The following is an 18,419-nucleotide window of genomic DNA, read 5'->3' as shown; positions in this document are numbered from 1 at the left end:
ATTATTGAATGGTATCCTGGCCTCCCGGGGAAAAAATTCGGTGCAAGAGGGGGGTTAGGCAGGGTGATCCCCTTTCACCTCTCCTTTTTGTTATTGTGGCGGACCTTCAATGCATCATCAACAAAGCTGCAGATATGGACATTCTCTCGGCTCCTATTGAAAGCATCACCCCTTCTAACTTCCTTGTCATCCAATATGCTAACGATACCCTCATTATCATGAAGGCCTCGATGAGGGAGTTGTTCTGCTTAAAAGGAATTCTACATTCGTTCTGCACGTCGACAGAACTCAAAATTAATTTTCCCAAATCATGTTTTTTGTTGATCAACCTTGATGTCACCAAAACCACCCAGCTGGCGGTGGTGTTTGGATGCCAAATTGGCACTTTTCCATTCACTTATTTGGGTTTGCCAATTGGCCTCACGAGGCTGAAGGTCAAGGACTATCTCTCTCTCATCACCAAAGTTGAAAGAAGGCTCAATTCCATTAGTTCCTGGTTATCTATGGCAGGAAGACTTATTCTGGTCAATTCTACTTACTCTGCAATGCCCATATTTGCAATGTGCACTTTGAAGGTGTCGGTGACGGTCATTAATGATATTTTTTTTTCGAACACGCAGGAGAGCTGCGTATCATTGTATTAAGAAGAAGGGTCTAAAAATTAGACCAATTACAAACACAACAGAAAAAGAAATATAAAGAAAAAGAAAAAGAAAAAGGAGAAGAAAGAAAGCAAACTAGACCAACCTGCCCCCACAATCTAAACTTAACCAACCAACACCCTTCCCTAATGAGGTTAACTACTGAACTCACTCCTAGATCCCTACATGACACCTGGAATGGGAGCTGTAATAAGGGCAAGATGTTTGGCCCCCGCAAAATTCCAAATAATAATTTCTTCTTCAGCTCTTCTGATAGCACCCTCCATGCTAGGTGTAGCTCTATCAAAAACACATCCATTTCTGTGGTTCCAGAGAGTCCAAAGCCCAAGGGTAATCAAAAAATTGAGTCCCTTTTTAGCAATCCCCTGTAACTGCTCACTGCTTCTGCTCCACCACTCCATCATTTTAGTTTCTCCCATCACAGGAGTAAAGGCAGATAAGTTGACCTGTCCCAGCAGCTGAAACCAAAAACTCCTAGCAAAAACACACCCCACCAAAATGTGATCTATGGTTTCTTGCTCTTGGTCACACAGGACACATTTGTCAGGATGGCTAAGACCTCTCTTCTGCAAACGATCTGCTGTCCAGCACCTTCCAAGATCAGCAAGCCATAAAAAGAATTTACACTTGGGAGGGGACCAGGTTTTCCAAATTAGTTCCCAATACTTAGCCATGGTCGACCCGATGAAGAGGCCATTGTAAGCTGCTTTCGCTGAATAAATTCCATCATTAGCGAACCTGAAAATATGTTTGTCCTCCCTGTCTGAATGAAGCTGGACACTTTGAAGTTCATCCCAGAGATCTAGGAGATCGGCAAAGACACCTACTGTCAAGGCCCCTTTAATATCAGTTAGCCATCTCCTGTCTGTCAAGGCCTCAAGCACAGTTCTGCTGTTCCTAATTCTTTTTGGTACCGCTGCAAGCAGTCGAGGAGCAATATCTTCAATATTCTTTCCGTGGACCCAACGATCCAGCCAAAATAAGGTTGAGGACCCATTTCCAATTTCAGTGAGCAGGGCGGTGCAGAAAAAGGCCTTTATTTTGTTGGATATCTGCATGGGCAATGAGGACCAAGGCTTATCCGGATCCGTTTTGCGCAGCCACAACCATCTCATTCTTAAGGCCCATCCTAGTTCTTTAAGACTAGAAATCCCAAGTCCACCAATTTCAAGAGGTCTACAAACTCTTCCCCAAGCCACTAAACAATGTCCTCCTCTGACCTCTTTCCTCCCACGCCAGAGAAATCCTTTTCTGATCTTGTCGATAGCTTTGAGCGAGCCTGTGGGAATGTCAACTGCCATGACTAGATATATAAGCATGCCAGTCATCACGTACTGAACCTGCACTCTTCTACCTGGCCGTGTCATGAGGTCCGCTTTCCACCCAGAAAGTTGATCAGCCACTTTGTCAATAATGGGCTGCAGCTGATTATTGGACAGCTTTTTTAAGGACAAAGGTAGACCAAGGTATTTGCATGGGAAAGACGAAAGTTCACAAGGAAGCCAATCATTGAGGATGTCCAGCTCATCCTGCCCACAACGAATTGGATACACACTGCTTTTCTGAATATTAGTTTTTAATCCTGAAGCTTCTCCAAACAAATTCAGAATACCTAGGACAGTATGAATTTCACTCTCCCTTGGGTGGAAAAAAAGAACCGCGTCATCAGCATATAGCGAAATTCTGTGGTGCAGTGGTTTGGAAGAGAGAGGCTCAAGCTGCCCCTCCTCATCAGCTTTGGCCACAATGCAACCAAGGATGTCCATCACTAAAATAAAAAGCATAGGGGAGAGGGGATCCCCTTGCCGCAGCCCTCTCGTGGGGGATGGTGTTCCCCGAAACTCCATTGAGTAAAACCTGTGTGGAGGAAGTTGCTAAAAGGCCACTTAAGATATCCCTCCAAATCTGCCCGAAACCCAATCTCTGAAGTACTTCAAGCAAAAAAGGCCAAGAAACAGAATCGAAGGCTTTAGTGATGTCAAGCTTCAAAAGAACCCTCGGTTGGCCTTGCTGGTGAAGCAATCTGGCAGTCTGCTGAACCAGCATGAAGTTGTCTTGGATGAAACGGCCCTTGATGAAGGCGCTCTGCCTAAGAGAAACAAGATCATGCAGTCGTTGGGACAATCTGTTGGCCATCAACTTGGTGACAAGTTTAGCAATGCTGTGTACCAGACTGATAGGTCGAAAGTCTTTTACTTCCTCAGCCCCCTCCTTAGGGATAAGAGTAACAAATGCAGTGTTAAGTCTTCCAAACTGCTGGAATTTTCTGCACCAAATTGCAGCAATAACAGCCATCACATCCGTCTTGATAATTGGCCAACAAACTTTATAAAATCTGCCTGTGTAACCATCAGGCCCCGGAGCCTTATCAGAAGGTAGTTGCATTATGGATTCCAGAACCTCATTTTCATCAATCTGCGCATCTAAATCAGTCAGGTCATGAGAAGGTAGACCCAGGTAATCCAAATCAACAGTCAAGGATCTGTCCGCCTTGCAGCCCAAAAGTTTGAAATAAAACTCATCTACTGCTCTAGCCTTCTCGCCGTGATCAGTGAAAGTGTTCACCCCTGACACAATCTTGGCAACAAAGTTCTTCCTTTGCCTGTGCCTAGCATGCATATGGAAAAGCTTAGAGTTGGCATCGCCCTCCTTTATCCAACTGATTCTGGACCGTAGGCGGGCAATAGTGCGTTTGAGGGAGGCAAGGGCTAAGGAGTGTTTTTTAAGCCCTCTCAAGAGCCAAACCTCCAAAGGAGACAGGAGCCGAGAGTCTTGGGCAATCTCCAGCTGATGAAGAATTTCTCTAGCAAGTGCCAACTGGGAGGACACATGGCCTACCTTCTTAGCACTCCATCTCTGCAGAGCCTTGGCAGTTGATTTCAATTTCAGTTCGAATGTCAGGAAAGGGCAACTTCTTTCATTAACCGAATTCCAGGCTTCCAGAACTACCTCTTGGAACCCTTCCAATTTTGGCCAAAAGGATTCGAAATGAAATCGACGCTTGCCAGAACACATACTGTTAAGTCCAAGAATCAGTGGGCAGTGATCTGAGTCCTCTGAAGCAGCACTTTGAAGGAGATGGTTAGGGAACAACGCTTCCCAATCAGTAGTGCAGAGAACTCTATCCAGTCTGACCAGTGTTGGTGAAGATTGATGATTGGACCAGGTATATTTGCGACCAATTAGGGGAGTATCAATCAGACCAACATCATTGATAAATTTTCTGAAGCGACCCATCATAGATCTATTAATATTATCATTATTCTTGTCTTCAACCTTGTAGATGAGATTAAAGTCTCCCACTATTACCCAAGGCTCAGAGCAGATGCTTCTGAAATGCCTTAACTCTTGAAGAAAAAGGATCTTTTCAGAATTACTTTGAGGTCCATAGACACAAGTCAGCCACCAAGACTGCCCATTATTTCTCTGGAATTGCAAGGAGATACTATAAGAATCCACTCTGTTCAGCCCTGTCACCTTTATATGCTTTTTCCAGGAAATCAGAATTCCCCCCCTAGCACCCTCGGACGGCAGCATTACATACTGATCAAAATCTGTTCCCAAAATAGCCAGCACCTTTCCTCTGTTAATTTCCTGCATTTTTGTTTCCTGAAGACAGATAACGTCTGCGCCACAAGCATCAATGCAAGTTCTAACAGAACATTGCCTAGATGTAGAATTGAGACCCCTTACATTCCAGCTCAAGATTTTTTTTGGATCCATTACAAACCTCTTACATCAGCGACCTCTACAGGACAACTCAACAGGCACTAATGCCAACACTAATGCTGCCCACCTTGAGATCATCTGGTACCACCCATCCAAAAAAGGACGCCAGCGCTTCAATATGTGAAATAGGAAGTTCAGTGGAGAATACTTTCAGATAGTCTTCTTTGGCTTGCTGGGTGACTGCCCCAGGATCCCCAATTACTTTCAAGGCCTGCATAACTTTCTTTGTGGTTCTTGAGGATAAATCCATGTTGTCAAATTCAACTCCCACGCCAGCAATTCGACGGCTGCGGCGTGGGATAATTTCTGCAACTTGGGCATTTTTAGACGTCATAAAAGGGGGATCTTCTGGTGTTGCAAGGAGGCCTGAAATCTTTTTGGAGAGCTTGCTAAGGAATTGTTTGTTCTTGAGCTGCGTACTGCCTGTTTGGGTCTCTTGCGAAGTTGACTGATTATCATCAGTAGTAACAGCTAGGCTGACCTCTCGCACCGTGGACACTGTATTTTCATCAGTATCAATCCTCAGTACAGATGCGATTGGCCCACTCCCTTCTTCATTCATATTTCCAGACTTGTCCCTACTGTTGAACCTTTTTCGTGAGTATACCATCAGCTTTTTGGATGATTGAAGGCCCCTAATATGTAGCATCCCTGGCTGTTCAATGCCAGTAGTGCAGTGAATGGATTGGTGTAGCAAATTCCCGGTTGAGGACTTCCTTCCGCTGTCCGCAACCTCATGATCGCCCAGAGTCAAGGTCGTCCTCTCAGTCTCAGAAATGTACATTTGATGGGTGAGGTCCGTCGTAGCCCAATCCACCGGTTCAGCCACAAGATCATCCTGGCGTGCTTCACCCGTAAATCCCAAAGGCCCAGTAGCTTGGGGCGAATCAGTCCGGTCCCCCTCCAGCGGCCCAGCAGCTAAATGGTACTGGGGCGAGGCTGACCTCAACTGATTCAGCGACCCAACAGCTAGTGGCACCTTGGTTCTTTCTTCATCATTAAAGGAGGCAGCTCGGACCCCAAGGTCGCGTGCCTCATTAGCCAACTGTCTGCACTGCTTCCATGAAGGGGAAGGCGACTCCTGGGATCTCTCCACCGATATGAAGGAGCCGGCCCGAGCATCGAGCTGCGCGTTATTTAATTGGGCAACGCAAGCATCAATGGACGGCTGGCCGCATATCCGCCTGGAAGGACCCAAGGCGCCACATATCTGCCTGGAAGGACCCGAGGCGCCACAGACCAGCTGCATTCCCATCTCATCTCCCCAGGTCGGGCAATCTTCAAGGGGCCGCATTGAATGTTGTGCATTAAGTCCCGAAGAGGCGCCTAAGCCCATCCTTTCAGCTTCCTCAACCGAGCACAGCGCCCTACTCCTTCCAGACACAAACTGGGCGCCTATCCAAAGGTGAACAGATTCCCTAGGTGGCTGAGGTGGAAGGCGGCGCTGCTGGGAGTCAGCTGGATCACTGTCATTTCCTTCATCAAACTGACCATCGTCAGAGGAAGGGGATAGAGTTTCAGTGCTATTGGTCATCTGAAAGGGCACCGATGACACTGTCATGGAAATGTTGTATGACAAACATCGTTTCTTCTGCTCATCACTGCCCGGCTCGACGATATGAAGTTCCATTTCTGAATGCAGATATTTTGGGTCAAAACACCAGGCGCGTAGCAGAAATGATGTTCCTGAATCCCTTAACAATTCCAAAACCCAGCACGAATCCTGTAGTAACATTTTTGCCGTGGAGATATCCCAAGCATGAGCTGGAATTCCTCGAATCTCAATATCAACCAGTGCCGCCATAGACGTCGTCGAGGCATGAGAGAATCTTGTCCATCTTTTAAAATTGAGAGAAAATCCAGGGCCTCTGAAAGGTCGTCCTTCGTTAAGAATTTGGGTCGCTGTGTGTTCATCAGGCAGGAATAGTAGGAAATCTTCCGGCGTGGCCTGCTGGATAGACATATCATCAGGGTTGATGCTGAAACTTCGCGCCAATTCCTCAATCACCTCATCCCCGCGAACCATCGGCCTGGTGCCAACCACCGAAACAAACAAGGCTCTCCGAAGAGCAGCTTCCTTTCTTGCCAAATCAGTGGAAAACTCCAATACGCAGGAAGGTTTCCGCGGCAAGGCGCTCTGGACAGCATCAGGGGGATTGGGATGCGGCTGACTTGGGCCCGACTGCAGTCCCAAGCTGCCTTTCCCGCGTTTAGAACGTCTTCTCTTCTTCTTCATACGTCCAACAGGCAGAAGCATGCCACCCTGTGCTTCTTTTTCCACTAATGGGGAGTTCACTGGAGGGGAAAGCCTTCGCCAGACTGGGGCCTTGCGCTGAATGACTGGACGATCCATCACCGTTGGGCCAGAATTGTCCACTCCAGACAAACGCAGCCACACCGGAGTACGATCTCCACCAGAGCCCAGCCGCTGCCACACTGTCTTTCGCCCAGCTTCCGGCAAGGGGCACCTTGCCGCTTGATGGCCAAACTTGAAGCAGCGATAGCACCTCGTAGGACGTCGGCAGGAAGCTACCAGGTGGGAGGTAGAAAGGCACTTGTAGCACTTCCCTCGGAGATCCACTATGGATCCTCGACGAGGAAGGTGGCGCCTCCTATGCTCAACCACCTGCCAGCCATCCTCCTTTCGACGTCGACTTTCAGCAGAAGACCCTTGCACCTCTGACTGGTCACCAGCTTTCGTCTTCAAGTGGGGAAGAGGGGGAGCAGGGGCGTTACCACCATGACCAGAAGGTTGAAGGAGAGCTTCTTTATAGGAATGATAAGCAGAGGAGGATCCTCCCGACGAGTCACCATCAATAACGTCATCACACCATCTCTAGGACTTGGAACGTCCTGCCTCCTGGGGGATCGGGCGACTGGCCTGACTGGGGGCAATCTCCGAGGGGGTGGGGGCCGAAGAGTTGGTCGACGGGTCCGGAGTGGATTCCGGCGAGAGGCTGGTGGAGGTGTGAGGGGGAGAGGGAGAGGGGCTGGGGGAGGGAGAGGGGCTGGGAGCGGGAGAGCTCATCACGTCCTCGAATGATCTTGTCATTAATGGTATTGATCGTATCAGAAGGGACTGTATCTGGTGTGGTAACAGTGAAAATGCTCACCGAAACCCTCTGGTCACCTAGGACAAAGTGACCTGCCCTAGAAATAATGGGGGCTTGAGTGTCCTCAATTTGAAGATTCAGAATACAACCCTCTTACTCAAATTTATTCACAAATTCTATGGTAGGGAAGATATCCCATGGGTGAAAAATGATGCTTTCTAGGGAATAGCTTTAATACAATAGCATGATCTGGCTGGTGAGTGGGGACAGCTTCAGTCCAGAGTGTGAACTCCCAGATCATCTAAACGAGATCATCTGATGATATTCTTTCTTCCCAAAGTCTATCAAGGATCACCTGGTGATCTGCTGCACTATACTTACAAGAATAATCTTTTGAAGGAAGCTAAGAATTCTCAGAACTATCAGTATAGCTTGTTGTATGCTAGGTGCTTAACTGATTCCTTGCCAAATCAGTTGGTTAATTGGAGACTGACTTAATTAAGTCTGTCATTGGTGATATCAGAACCACCTTTGAACCTTTGACATGGGCATCATTTGTGACTTCATATATAACACTCATAAAAAACTTCATAACATATATAATCCCTCTGTTCTTTTTTAATTGTTGTGTTTTAGTTCAAAAATGAACTAGCGGGCGACAAATATTTGAGAACGGAGGTAGTACTACCTAGTGCAAAAAACATATTAGGTTCTATAACCTACTAGTTTTGTTCATTTGGACATCAATCAACATGAGAAGTTCCTAAAAGATTTGTATATAGACCTGAAATGTTTATCTGGACATCAACCAACATAAGAAATTCCAAAAAGATTTGTAAATATCTGAATGTCATCAACCACCAACAGATATTTCAATCATGGACTCAACTGGATCAAAAATAGAAGTCACCAGCTCATAGTAACATTTCTATATGCCATCTACTCCTACTGAAACAAAATCCTACCTTATTTTCCCAAGAAGAAAGTAATTCTAGAGTCTGGACCTGTAAAGCAGACTTAGCCTGCATTAGAACTTACGCAGTAAGTGCTAAGCCAGCGTAAACATATGCAGTGCCTTCGTGTTTTCTTGTCCTCATAGACAAGTCGTGTCCAATAAAATTGTGTTTTTGGTTACATTTTATTACATATGGTCACCTTATATGTTCGATTAGAGGTATTATTATTCTAACAACAGTAGAGAATGAGACACCCATTTAGAAGCACCTTTGTAGTAGAAGCCAATAACCCACAGATGATGTCTCTCCAGTCTGGTCCAAAGCCCAAATGTCGTTTTATTTCAAGCAAGAAAGGCCATGACACAATCAAAAGCCTTAGTTATATCTAGTTTGAGAAGGAACCGAGCCACCTTTTGCTGGTGAAGCAACCTTGATGTCTGTTGCACTAGCATAAAATTGTCCTGAATGAACCTTCCTTTTAAAAAAATGCACTTTGGTTTGGGAGACCATGTCATTCAATCTTTTTTCCAACCTATTAGCAAGGACCTTTGTGATCAATTTTGCGAAACTGTGCACTAAGCTGATTGGTCTGAAATCTTTAACCTGATCAGCTCCCTCCTTTGGAATCATCGTGATATAGGCTGTGCTAAGTCTATTAAGGTTTACAAAATTCCTACTCCATACTGCTGATACTGCAGCCAACACATCATCCTTGATAATATTCTAGCAAACCTTATAGAACCTCCATGTGAAGCCATCCGGTCCTGGGGCCTTATCAGAACGTAGACGACTGATGGTTTCCCACATCTCCTGCTCAGATATAGGAGAGTTAAGGTCAGAAAGATTGTGCCTTACTAGACCAAGGGCCTCCAGATCAATTGTTCTCTCTGTCCCTAGACTGACCAATGAGCTTAGTGTAGAACTGATTCACCAGGGCTGCCTTCTCAAGGTAATTTGTAAAAATACGATCTCCATCCATCAGCTTTGTCAGCAGATTCTTTTTCTTTCGGTGTCTGGCATGCATTTGAAAGTATTTGGTATTGGCATATCCCTCCTTCAGCTGTGAAATCCTAGATCTCAACCTTGCCATTGTTCTTTTAAAGGACGCCGTCATCAAGGAATGTTTCTTGAGCCTGTTTTTAAGCCAGGTTTCAGCCGGAGTAAGAGCCCTGTCATCTTGAGCAATTTCTAGCTTATGCAGTAAGTCCCTTGCCAAAGCTAATTGCGAAGCATGTCCCACCTGCCTGTCACTCCAACTCTGCAATTTTCTTGTTGCCTCTTTCAGCTTTGCCTCTAGAGTCAGAAAAGGGCGTCTGGAAGGTTGAACTGAATCCCATGCAGCCTGGACAATGTCATGAAAGCCTTCCAATTTGGTCCAAAAGGATACAAAGTGGAATATCTTTTTTCCAAACATATTGTTCCTAAGGCCCAGGGACAATGGTCTGACTCTTGGGAAGCTGCACTATGAAGGAGCACACCTGGGAAATAGGAGTCCCAATCCACTGAGCAAAAGACCCTGTCAAGTTTAACCAAAACTGGATTGTCTTGTTGATTTGACCAGGTATACTTGCGACCATGCAATTGAATCTCTTTGAGGGCAAGATCATTAATCACTTTCCAGAAATAACCCATCATGGCCCTGTTTAAGTTGGAGTTATTTTTATCTGAGCTCTTGTAAATCATATTAATGTCGCCTGCCAACATCCATGGACCTAGACAAGCAGCCCTGACCTCCCTAAGTTCCTGGAGGAACAAAATTTTATCATTATCCCCCTGAGGCCCATACACACAAGTTAGCCACCAGCCCAGTTTTCAAGTCGGCGACTAGTCGTTGGGTCGGCCCTAGGATCTCGACTGGTGAGGTCGGCTCGACTTTTCTGGCAAGTCGGGCGACTTGGAGATGACTGGAAATTCTCAGTCGACTAGTCGTCGACTTGGTCTGGCAAGTCGGCCGACTTGTGTCCAAACCAATATTTTAGAAGGATCCATAAAGAAAACTAAACCACAAGACTACCACCAGGGGGGTTACTGGAACTGCAAATCTGCAGGTGTGGACCAGCCAAAGAGTGCAGATAAGGCGGCCTCCACCTGAGCTTGTGATAGAGGGTTCTTGAAAAGCAGAGCGTAGTCATCCAGGGCTTCTTTATTGACTTCTTCATTTTCGTTGATGATGTGCAGGGCTTTCAAGGCTTTTTTGGATGCTCTGCAGCTCCAATCTCGCATGTTAAACTCCACTCCTATCCCAGCAACGTGCCTGCTGCGTCGCAGAGCAGTAGCAGAAGAGGGGGGAATGAAGGTCTTCTGAGTGAGCTTTGGCTTTGGTAGAAGGCTGCAGGTTTCATACTTATTTTGCCAATGAAATCCATTGCACTAGAAACAGCCGAAACAACAGTTTGATCCTTCCTGATTGAATTCTTCAGGATATGGTTGGCAGTGTAAGACTCAGGTGGAACAGCCGTGGCTGGTACGACGCCCAAGTCCAATCCTGACAGGTCATGTGCCCTGTCCTGCCCCTGATCCTCCTCATTTCTTCTTCTTCGCTAGTAAACTTTGAGCTGTGCGGCTTCGGGGAACTTCTGCTTGGGTATTGATATGGATCCAATAAAGTCAGAGATCACCGTCTCTAGCATCCCAGTTAGAGATGTCAATGGGTAATTCCCTATCGGGTTATAGCATCCCAGACCCATCCCCATCATGTTTGACACATCCCCATACCCATACCCATACCCATCATGGGTACAAAACTCATCTCATACCCATCCCCATTCGGGTTTCGGGTCCCCAATGGGTCCCCATCCCAAATTAAGGAATAACTAGGTACTAACATCTAGCACAAACTATCTAGATTTCATACATCACCACATCGGCAAGCACTCATCCATGAACCATTATCCATTCATCCATCCATCAGAAAAGAAATCAGTACTTGGGACCAATATAAGAAATGGAGTCTGCCGGGTTTGATGGCCGACTCGGCCTCAACTCATTCATACAAACAGGACAGGTGTACGCGTATGAAATACCCATGGGTAATCGGGTTCGGATTATTGCTTCCCAAACCCATACCCGTTTACCCAATGGGTGGAGATTTTGTCCCATATCCATACCCATGGGGACAATTTTTGTCCCATACCCGTACCTAATAGGGGAATTCCCCACGGGTTATCGGGTATCGGGTCCCCATTGACATCTCTAATCCCAGTGCAAGACTGAGGCGAAGAGGGTTTCTACGGAAAGGAAGAAAGGAGGTGAATGGTGGAAGTTGTCTTGTCCCTTGGGAAATAGTAACAAGGCCACTAAGGGTCTGTTTGGTTGAGCTGTGACTGTGAAAAAAGCTGCTGTGGACTGTGAGCTGTGGAAAAAGCTGTTGTGGACTGTGAGTTGTTAAAAAGCTAAAAACCATTTGGTGGAAACCACTAAAATCCGTTAAAAGTTCTTCGATATATGTTTTCACAGTTTCATCTGAAAGCCACAAAAAGCAGGTCCAGAGGTGCTTTCAGTTTTGCACTGCGAAAAAGTCAGCTTTTAGAAAAAACTGCTTTCTGGATCCAGCCATTTGGTTTGGCTTTTGGCTTTTAGGGGGCAAAAGCCAAAGCCAAAAGTCAAACCAAACACACCCTAAGATTAGGGGGTCTTGTAGTTCCTAATTTACAGCTTAAGAGTTGGGCATTGCAGGCTAAATGGCTTTGGTTAGAAAAAACTGATCCATCTAGACCTTGGATTGGGTTGACTGTTCATGTGCAGCAGCAAGTTAGAAAATTCTTGAAGTCTTTTGTGGTATCTGTGATAGGAAATGGTGCCAATACTCTTTTCTGGTCGGATAATTGGTTAAATGGGAAGTCGGTACAAGATTTAGCCCTGATGTTGTCTGTATGGTGGGCAGCAGAACTGCTTCTTCAAGAACTGTTGCTCAGGCGATGGATAGCTGGCAGTGGGTTAGTGATATTGTGAATCCATTGTCTTTGTTGGGGCTACAGCAAATACTTGCAGTTATGGGATGCTTTAAGAGGGGTAGTGCTTACCCAAGAGGATGATAAACATGTGTGGGCGCATTCAGTCTCGGGGCATTTCTCCTCCAAGTCATGTTATAAGGCGTTCTTTATGAGAGCTATTTCCTTTGAGCCATGGAAAAGGTTGTGGAAGTCATGGTCGCCCCCTAAATGCAAACTTTTTCTCTGGTTGGTAATAAGGAATAAATGTTGGACCGCTGATAGGCTTCAAAGAAGAGGATTACCGCACCCGGTGGTATGTCCTTTATGTGACCAGGAACAGGAAACTATCTTGCACCTCTTATGCGCTTGCAGTTTTGCTAGACAGTTCTGGTATGGTAAGTCTGGTCGGTTGTAAAAGATCTACCTTTGGACAAGGCTCCCGGGCCAGATGGGTTCACAGGTCGTTTTTATAAAGTTTGTTGGGATATCATCAAGGAAGATACGATAGGTGCTCTTCTTGCATATCCTGCAGCCGCCTCTCAATAAGCCAAACACTGTATCTTTTTCTATGCTGATGATGTTGTTCTGTTCCTGCGACCTTCCCACCAGGATATCTCAGCAATTATCAGCATTTTAGACATCTTTGGTCATGCTACAGGGCTAAAAACGAATATTTCCGAGAGTTCAGTTACACCCATTCAATGTGGAGAGAATGAGCTAGCCACCATTTCTGCCTTATTGCCATGTGATATAAATTTTTTCCTTGCACCTATTTGGGGATTCCTCTGTCGATCCGTAAGCTCTCTAACTCCGATCTCTTGCCACTAGTTTATAAAGTTGTTGATAAACTTTCAGGATGGAAAGCCAAACTTCTGAGCCAGGCTGGTCGTCTTGTCCTGGTTAAGGCAGTGTTGTCTTCTGTCCCGATCTATCTTATGCTTGCGCTGGAACTCCCTAAATGGGTTTTTAAGGCAATCGATAAGAGAAGAAGAGGCTTTCTTTGGAAGGGGCAAGGTGATGCAAATGGAGGTAACCCGCCTTGTGTCTTGGGAAACTGTCCAGCGGCCTTTACAGTATGGTGGTCTGGGTATTCTCAACCTGGAGATGCTAGGATGGGCCTTACGTGCCAGGTGGCTTTGGCTACAGAAGACAAATGCATCAAGACCATGGGCTGGACTCCCTGTCCGAGTGCACTGTAATGCAAAGGCACTCTTTGATCTGGTTGTTGTCTCCGTGGTAGGCAGTGGTGAATCTGTGAAGTTTTGGACTGATCGTTGGCTTCTTGGTAAAACTATGGCTGAACACTGTCCAACCCTGATCCAAATGATTTTAAAAGGGCTTTAAAGCGGAGAATAGTAGCGAAGGGGCTCACAGATCGTAAATGGGTGTCAGATATAAGGGAGGCTTGTCTGTACCAGTTTTAGTGGAGTATCTGCAGCTCTGGAACTTAGCTGATGGGGTAGATTTTCAACCTGACATCGCAGACCAGCATATTTGGCGCCTCTCTGGTCATGGTACTTATTGTAGCAAATCGGCATATGATGCATTTTTATTGGCTCTATCTTTTTTGCCCCTTGGCGACGTGTCTGTAAGACCTGGGCCCTCTTAAGATGCAAATTCTTTGTATGGTTGGCAATCAAAAACAAGGTTTGGACAGCTGATAGACTGGTAAAAAGAGGCCCGCGCCATCCAGTTGCTTGCCCTTTGTGTGCTCAGGCCGAGGAGTCCATCCAACATATTCTTGTCTCATGCGTGTTTGCTCGGCAAATATGGACGTTAATCCTCCACAATTTGGGCCTCCTAGCCATTGTCCCTCAGCCTGGATGCACACGGTTTTCAAACTGGTGGCGCCAAAGTATCAAAAGTGAGTCTAAGAAAAGGTCTTAACTCCCTGATCATTTTGGTTGTTTGGGAGATTTGGAAGCACTGTAATGCTTGTGTCTTTGAGGGCGTTGTACCTTGCGCCCAGCAAGTTAGGTGTGATGTGATTGAGGAGGGCAGTGCTTGACTGGCGCATCAGCTCTGCAAGACCTCCTCCTGCGCCAGCTCCCTAGGGGACCCTAGCAGTTTGGTTGTTGGTTGTCGCTTTGGTTGTGGTGTCGCTCTGTGTGCATGGCACGTTGTGTTAGAGTGAAGGGGGTCTTGGCCTATGGGCCTTTATTTTAGGGGTTGACAAGTCTTGTCTCTCCTATGTTTTTCTTCTTAATATAATGATGTGCAACTCTCCTGCGTTTGTTCAAAAAAAGAATGGCTCATCTCACTCCTGATATAGATGAGATATCCTTTGATGTGTGGTGGGGCAAGGTGCATAGAAAAATGCACAAACGAGTAAGAAAGGGTATTTATAGGCAGCATCATCATTCTGGAGGCCAGGTACTTATGGCGCCATCGCAACAGGGCTGTTTTTGATGGAACAAGACCTTCATTGAGCACAATTCAATGTTTGTTTATGGACGAAGTGGAGTGTTGGAGTAGGGCTGGTGTAAAGCATCTTGAGAGCCTTGGTTTTCCTGCTGCCTTCAATATGGTCAGGGCTAATTCAAGTACTTACGTTGTGGCAGCTGGGGTCGTTTTCTTGCAGCATGAGTTGAGAATAGGGCTATTCTATTTTTTGCTGTTTTGGTCTATTTTTTGTTTCTTGTGTTGTTTGCCTAGTTTGGGCATTGTACTGTGGTCCATTTTCTTGCAGCATGAGTAGAGGCATAGGAGGGGGACAGTCCGCAGGGTGCAGCGATCTTGGCCCAGTCATTTCCAGCGACCCAACCACCATGGGTTGAGGCGAAAATGACGTGGCTGAGGTCTGCGGCCCACCGGGGCTTGTCCGGCATCAATCATAAACAGTGTATCGGGGACTATTCACCTTCTCCACGGGGGGCACGACAACGTCATTGGGAAACTGCGAAGCCCCCAGATAATTCTCCAGCGACTCCTCGGTTGCTGGCTCAGTAGTATCCAGAGACAGTAACCGAAAATCTTGCACCAAAGGTGCAGCCTCATCCCCGCTAGGCTACAGGCGTGGTGACATCAGCTTCTCCAGGTGCATTCATGACTCTGTCGTCCAACCAGCGGCTGCGGTCCCAGGCGAAGAAGAGCTACTCGCTGCCGATCCTGTGAGCCGCCCGAATGCCGAGGCTGAGAGTCCTGGTGCCCTTGATCGTCGTTGCCGTTTGATCCGCCCGGTGGATTGTCGTCATCCGATGGGATGCGGAGGAACCATGATCCTGGTTTGTCGGTCTCCCTGAAGAACCCTCACTCTAATTTTATAGGATAAGCATCTTTTTTCGTTGACTTGCAATCCTAGCTCAGCAATATGGAGGTCCATCTCTCGCTGCAACTTTTCTGGATCGAAACACCGTGCTCTCACGACAAAGGATGGAAAATCCCTCTTCATCAAGGTGTCCGGATGGATTTCTTCAATGAAACAAGAATCTTTAGGATGATTTCCGCAGTTGAACGAAACCAAACATGTTGTGGTATTCCTCGGATCTCCACATCCACCAAGTGAGGCAAGGTTGAAGAGGAAACATGTGAAAATCTTGACCATCTTTTGAACAGTAAACTGAAACGAGGACCCCTAAATACCTTGCCAACGTTGAGCACTATGGTTGTCGTTTCTTAGTCAGGGAGGAACAACAGGAAGTCCTCAGGTAAGGAATGATGGATTGTCATTGAATTAATGTCGACGTCGAAACTACGAGCCACTTCTTCTAGACTTTCCAGACCTAGCACCTCAGGTCTGGTTCCAGCGATTGTGACAAACAAGGCCCGGCGAAGCGAACTTCCTCACGAACCATCTCATCAGAAAAAACCATAACACATGAAGCATCAATTGAAGCATCTGGCAACGGCTGGAAGTCCCACGGCCAGCATTGCACCTTCGGAGAGCGGTTGGCATCAGCATCATCAGGTGGGATGGGAGACTCATGTCTCGCACTGGTGCCGACGACAGAGCGTTCCTTTCCTTTCTTCGATCTTCTCCTTTTCCTCTTGTTGCGGAGGTAGCGCTGAGAGTCGAATGCCTCATTAGAATCCTTCATCAGAGCTTCTAATGGCAGAGTGATTCTTACCCATACCGATTCCTTGTGCTGAGCCATGGGGTACCTTCCTCCTGAAGCCCGGGTCCCCTCTGCACCGACAACCGTTGCCACAACGGAGGGCACGACCCTTGATGACTCAGCCGCTATCACACTGACTTCCACTCAGGAAGGGTGGTGCACCATGTCGCCTGGTGGCCAGGCTTGAAGCACCGGAAACACTGCGTTGGGCTACGAAAGGCTACGACAAGATGGGGGGCAGAAAGACAGTTGTAGCACTTGCCTCGAAGATCCACCTGGGACCCTCGACGAGGAAGTGGCACAGCAAAACGATGTCTTCTCCTGCTCTCAACCAACTGCCAGCCTTCCTCTTCCTGTCCTTGTCGCCGAACAGGTCGTATCAGCGACCTAGAGAGCACACTGGTTTTCGACACATGAGCTAGTGGAGTCAGAGCAGTTGGAGGGGAGCAGGCACCCCATTTGGAAGTGGAGAGGGAGCCGGTATCACGCTTGGAACTGGAGAGAACATCATCTTTATAGGAGCCTGGAGCAAAACCAGACCCGCCGGACGAGGAGACGGAGTTGGAATGACTCCACCTCTAGGATTTCGAACGGCCTACCTGGGAGACCGCGCCGGGAGGTTGAAGGACAGAGGGTTGGTCACCGGATCTAGGGTGGAGACCGACGAGGGGCTGTTAGAGGGGTGGGCGTCGGAAGGGAAAGGGGTGGGTTGAAGGGGAGAGGGTTTAGGGTTTAGGGCAGAGCGGGAGAGGGCAGAGCGGGGGCCATCTCATCTTGCTCCTATCGGATATCACAGATTCACAGTTGAGGCTCAATTATGGTGCCTAGCTGGAGCCTCAGGCCTTCGTGCGCTTTGGCCTTAGGCAGCGTGTGCGTTCATGTCGCGTTAATTTTTAGCTCTATGGACCTTTATTTGTATCAGTGATATTGGCCTCGATGAGTTTGGTTGTGGAGGCTTTGGGTCCATCGGTACCTTTATTTTCTTCTTAATATATTGATGCGCAGTTCTCCTACGCTTTCGAGAGAAAAAAACCTATACTAACTTGCTTGGGACTAAAAGACTTTGTTGTTGTTGTTGTCCACCGGCTTATATAAACATGTATTATCTAATACGGAAAAATCTGACACACTAGCTAATGAAGCATTGGTCTCACTGTGCAAGCCTGGATACAGTCTAATGTAGCCAACCAATCACACCCTAAGTTACTTTCATTCCCGAATCTAGTGACTTAGCATTGTAGTGGCGAACAGCTGGTTTGCACTTGATACATTCCTAAGATCTCTATACATCAACAGATCTGGAATCAGTGCAATGACACACAGCTCTTCTGTGTTTCAAGGAAAAAACATAGATATATTGTGTGACAGCTGAAGGGGAACCTTGGTGCCGGGTAAAGCTGCTGCCTTGTGACCTCTAGGTTCGAGTTGTGGAAACAGCCTCTTGCAAATGCAGGAAAAGGCTGCGTGCTATAGACCCAAATAGGTCCGACCTTTCCCAGGACCCCGCAAGCTGGAGCACATGTACCGGGCTGCCCTTTTTATATTCTGTGACAACTAAATTTTATAGTTAATGTCTATTTAGAATCACTCCCTTCGTCCCAAAAAGAATGTTATTCTCGCTTTTCGAGGAGTCGATGTATACACTAATATTTATGATACGTAAATAGTGTCATTAGATGAATAATGGAATATACTTTCATATCAACCTATTTGGAGTTTTTTCTTTCTCGGAAGCGCAGGGGAACTGCGCCTTAAATATATTTAAGAAGAAAAGAAAGGTCTAAAGAAGAACTGGGTTACAGATGGAATTACAGATGTTAATAATACTTTTTTATAAACCTAGTCGAACGTTCAAGTTTGACTTCAGCCAAACCTAGGATGACATTCTTTTTAGGATGAAGTGGTTCAAACTTTTTTGCTACAAAATCATGTGATGCTAGAATAATAAAAAGCCAAATGAAGTGAGCTATGGTTTCACAAAATTTCAGAAGAAACAGCCATACAAGCTACACCTGGAAAGATTTTGCCCCTC

The 18,419-nt window shown here is 46.5% G+C and overlaps 2 protein-coding genes across 7 annotated transcripts in view; both read right to left on the bottom strand.

The window, feature by feature from the left end:
* LOC100501057 (DNA dependent RNA polymerase D largest subunit) overlaps positions 1 to 18,419 on the bottom strand; it is a 68,029-nt gene that overhangs the window by 18,203 nt on the left and 31,407 nt on the right.
* LOC118476091 (uncharacterized) lies at positions 727 to 18,381 on the bottom strand. The gene has a single exon (XM_035964193.1). It carries the CDS (start codon positions 6,742 to 6,744, stop codon positions 4,423 to 4,425), a length of 2,322 nt encoding a protein of 773 aa, XP_035820086.1. The 5' UTR covers positions 6,745 to 18,381; the 3' UTR covers positions 727 to 4,422.

Source organism: Zea mays, chromosome 1, assembly GCF_902167145.1.
Source record: "Zea mays cultivar B73 chromosome 1, Zm-B73-REFERENCE-NAM-5.0, whole genome shotgun sequence".
NCBI lineage: Eukaryota > Viridiplantae > Streptophyta > Magnoliopsida > Poales > Poaceae > Zea > Zea mays.
Note: the sequence above shows the minus strand (reverse complement) of the source record. Positions and strands in the feature narration are given on the sequence as shown.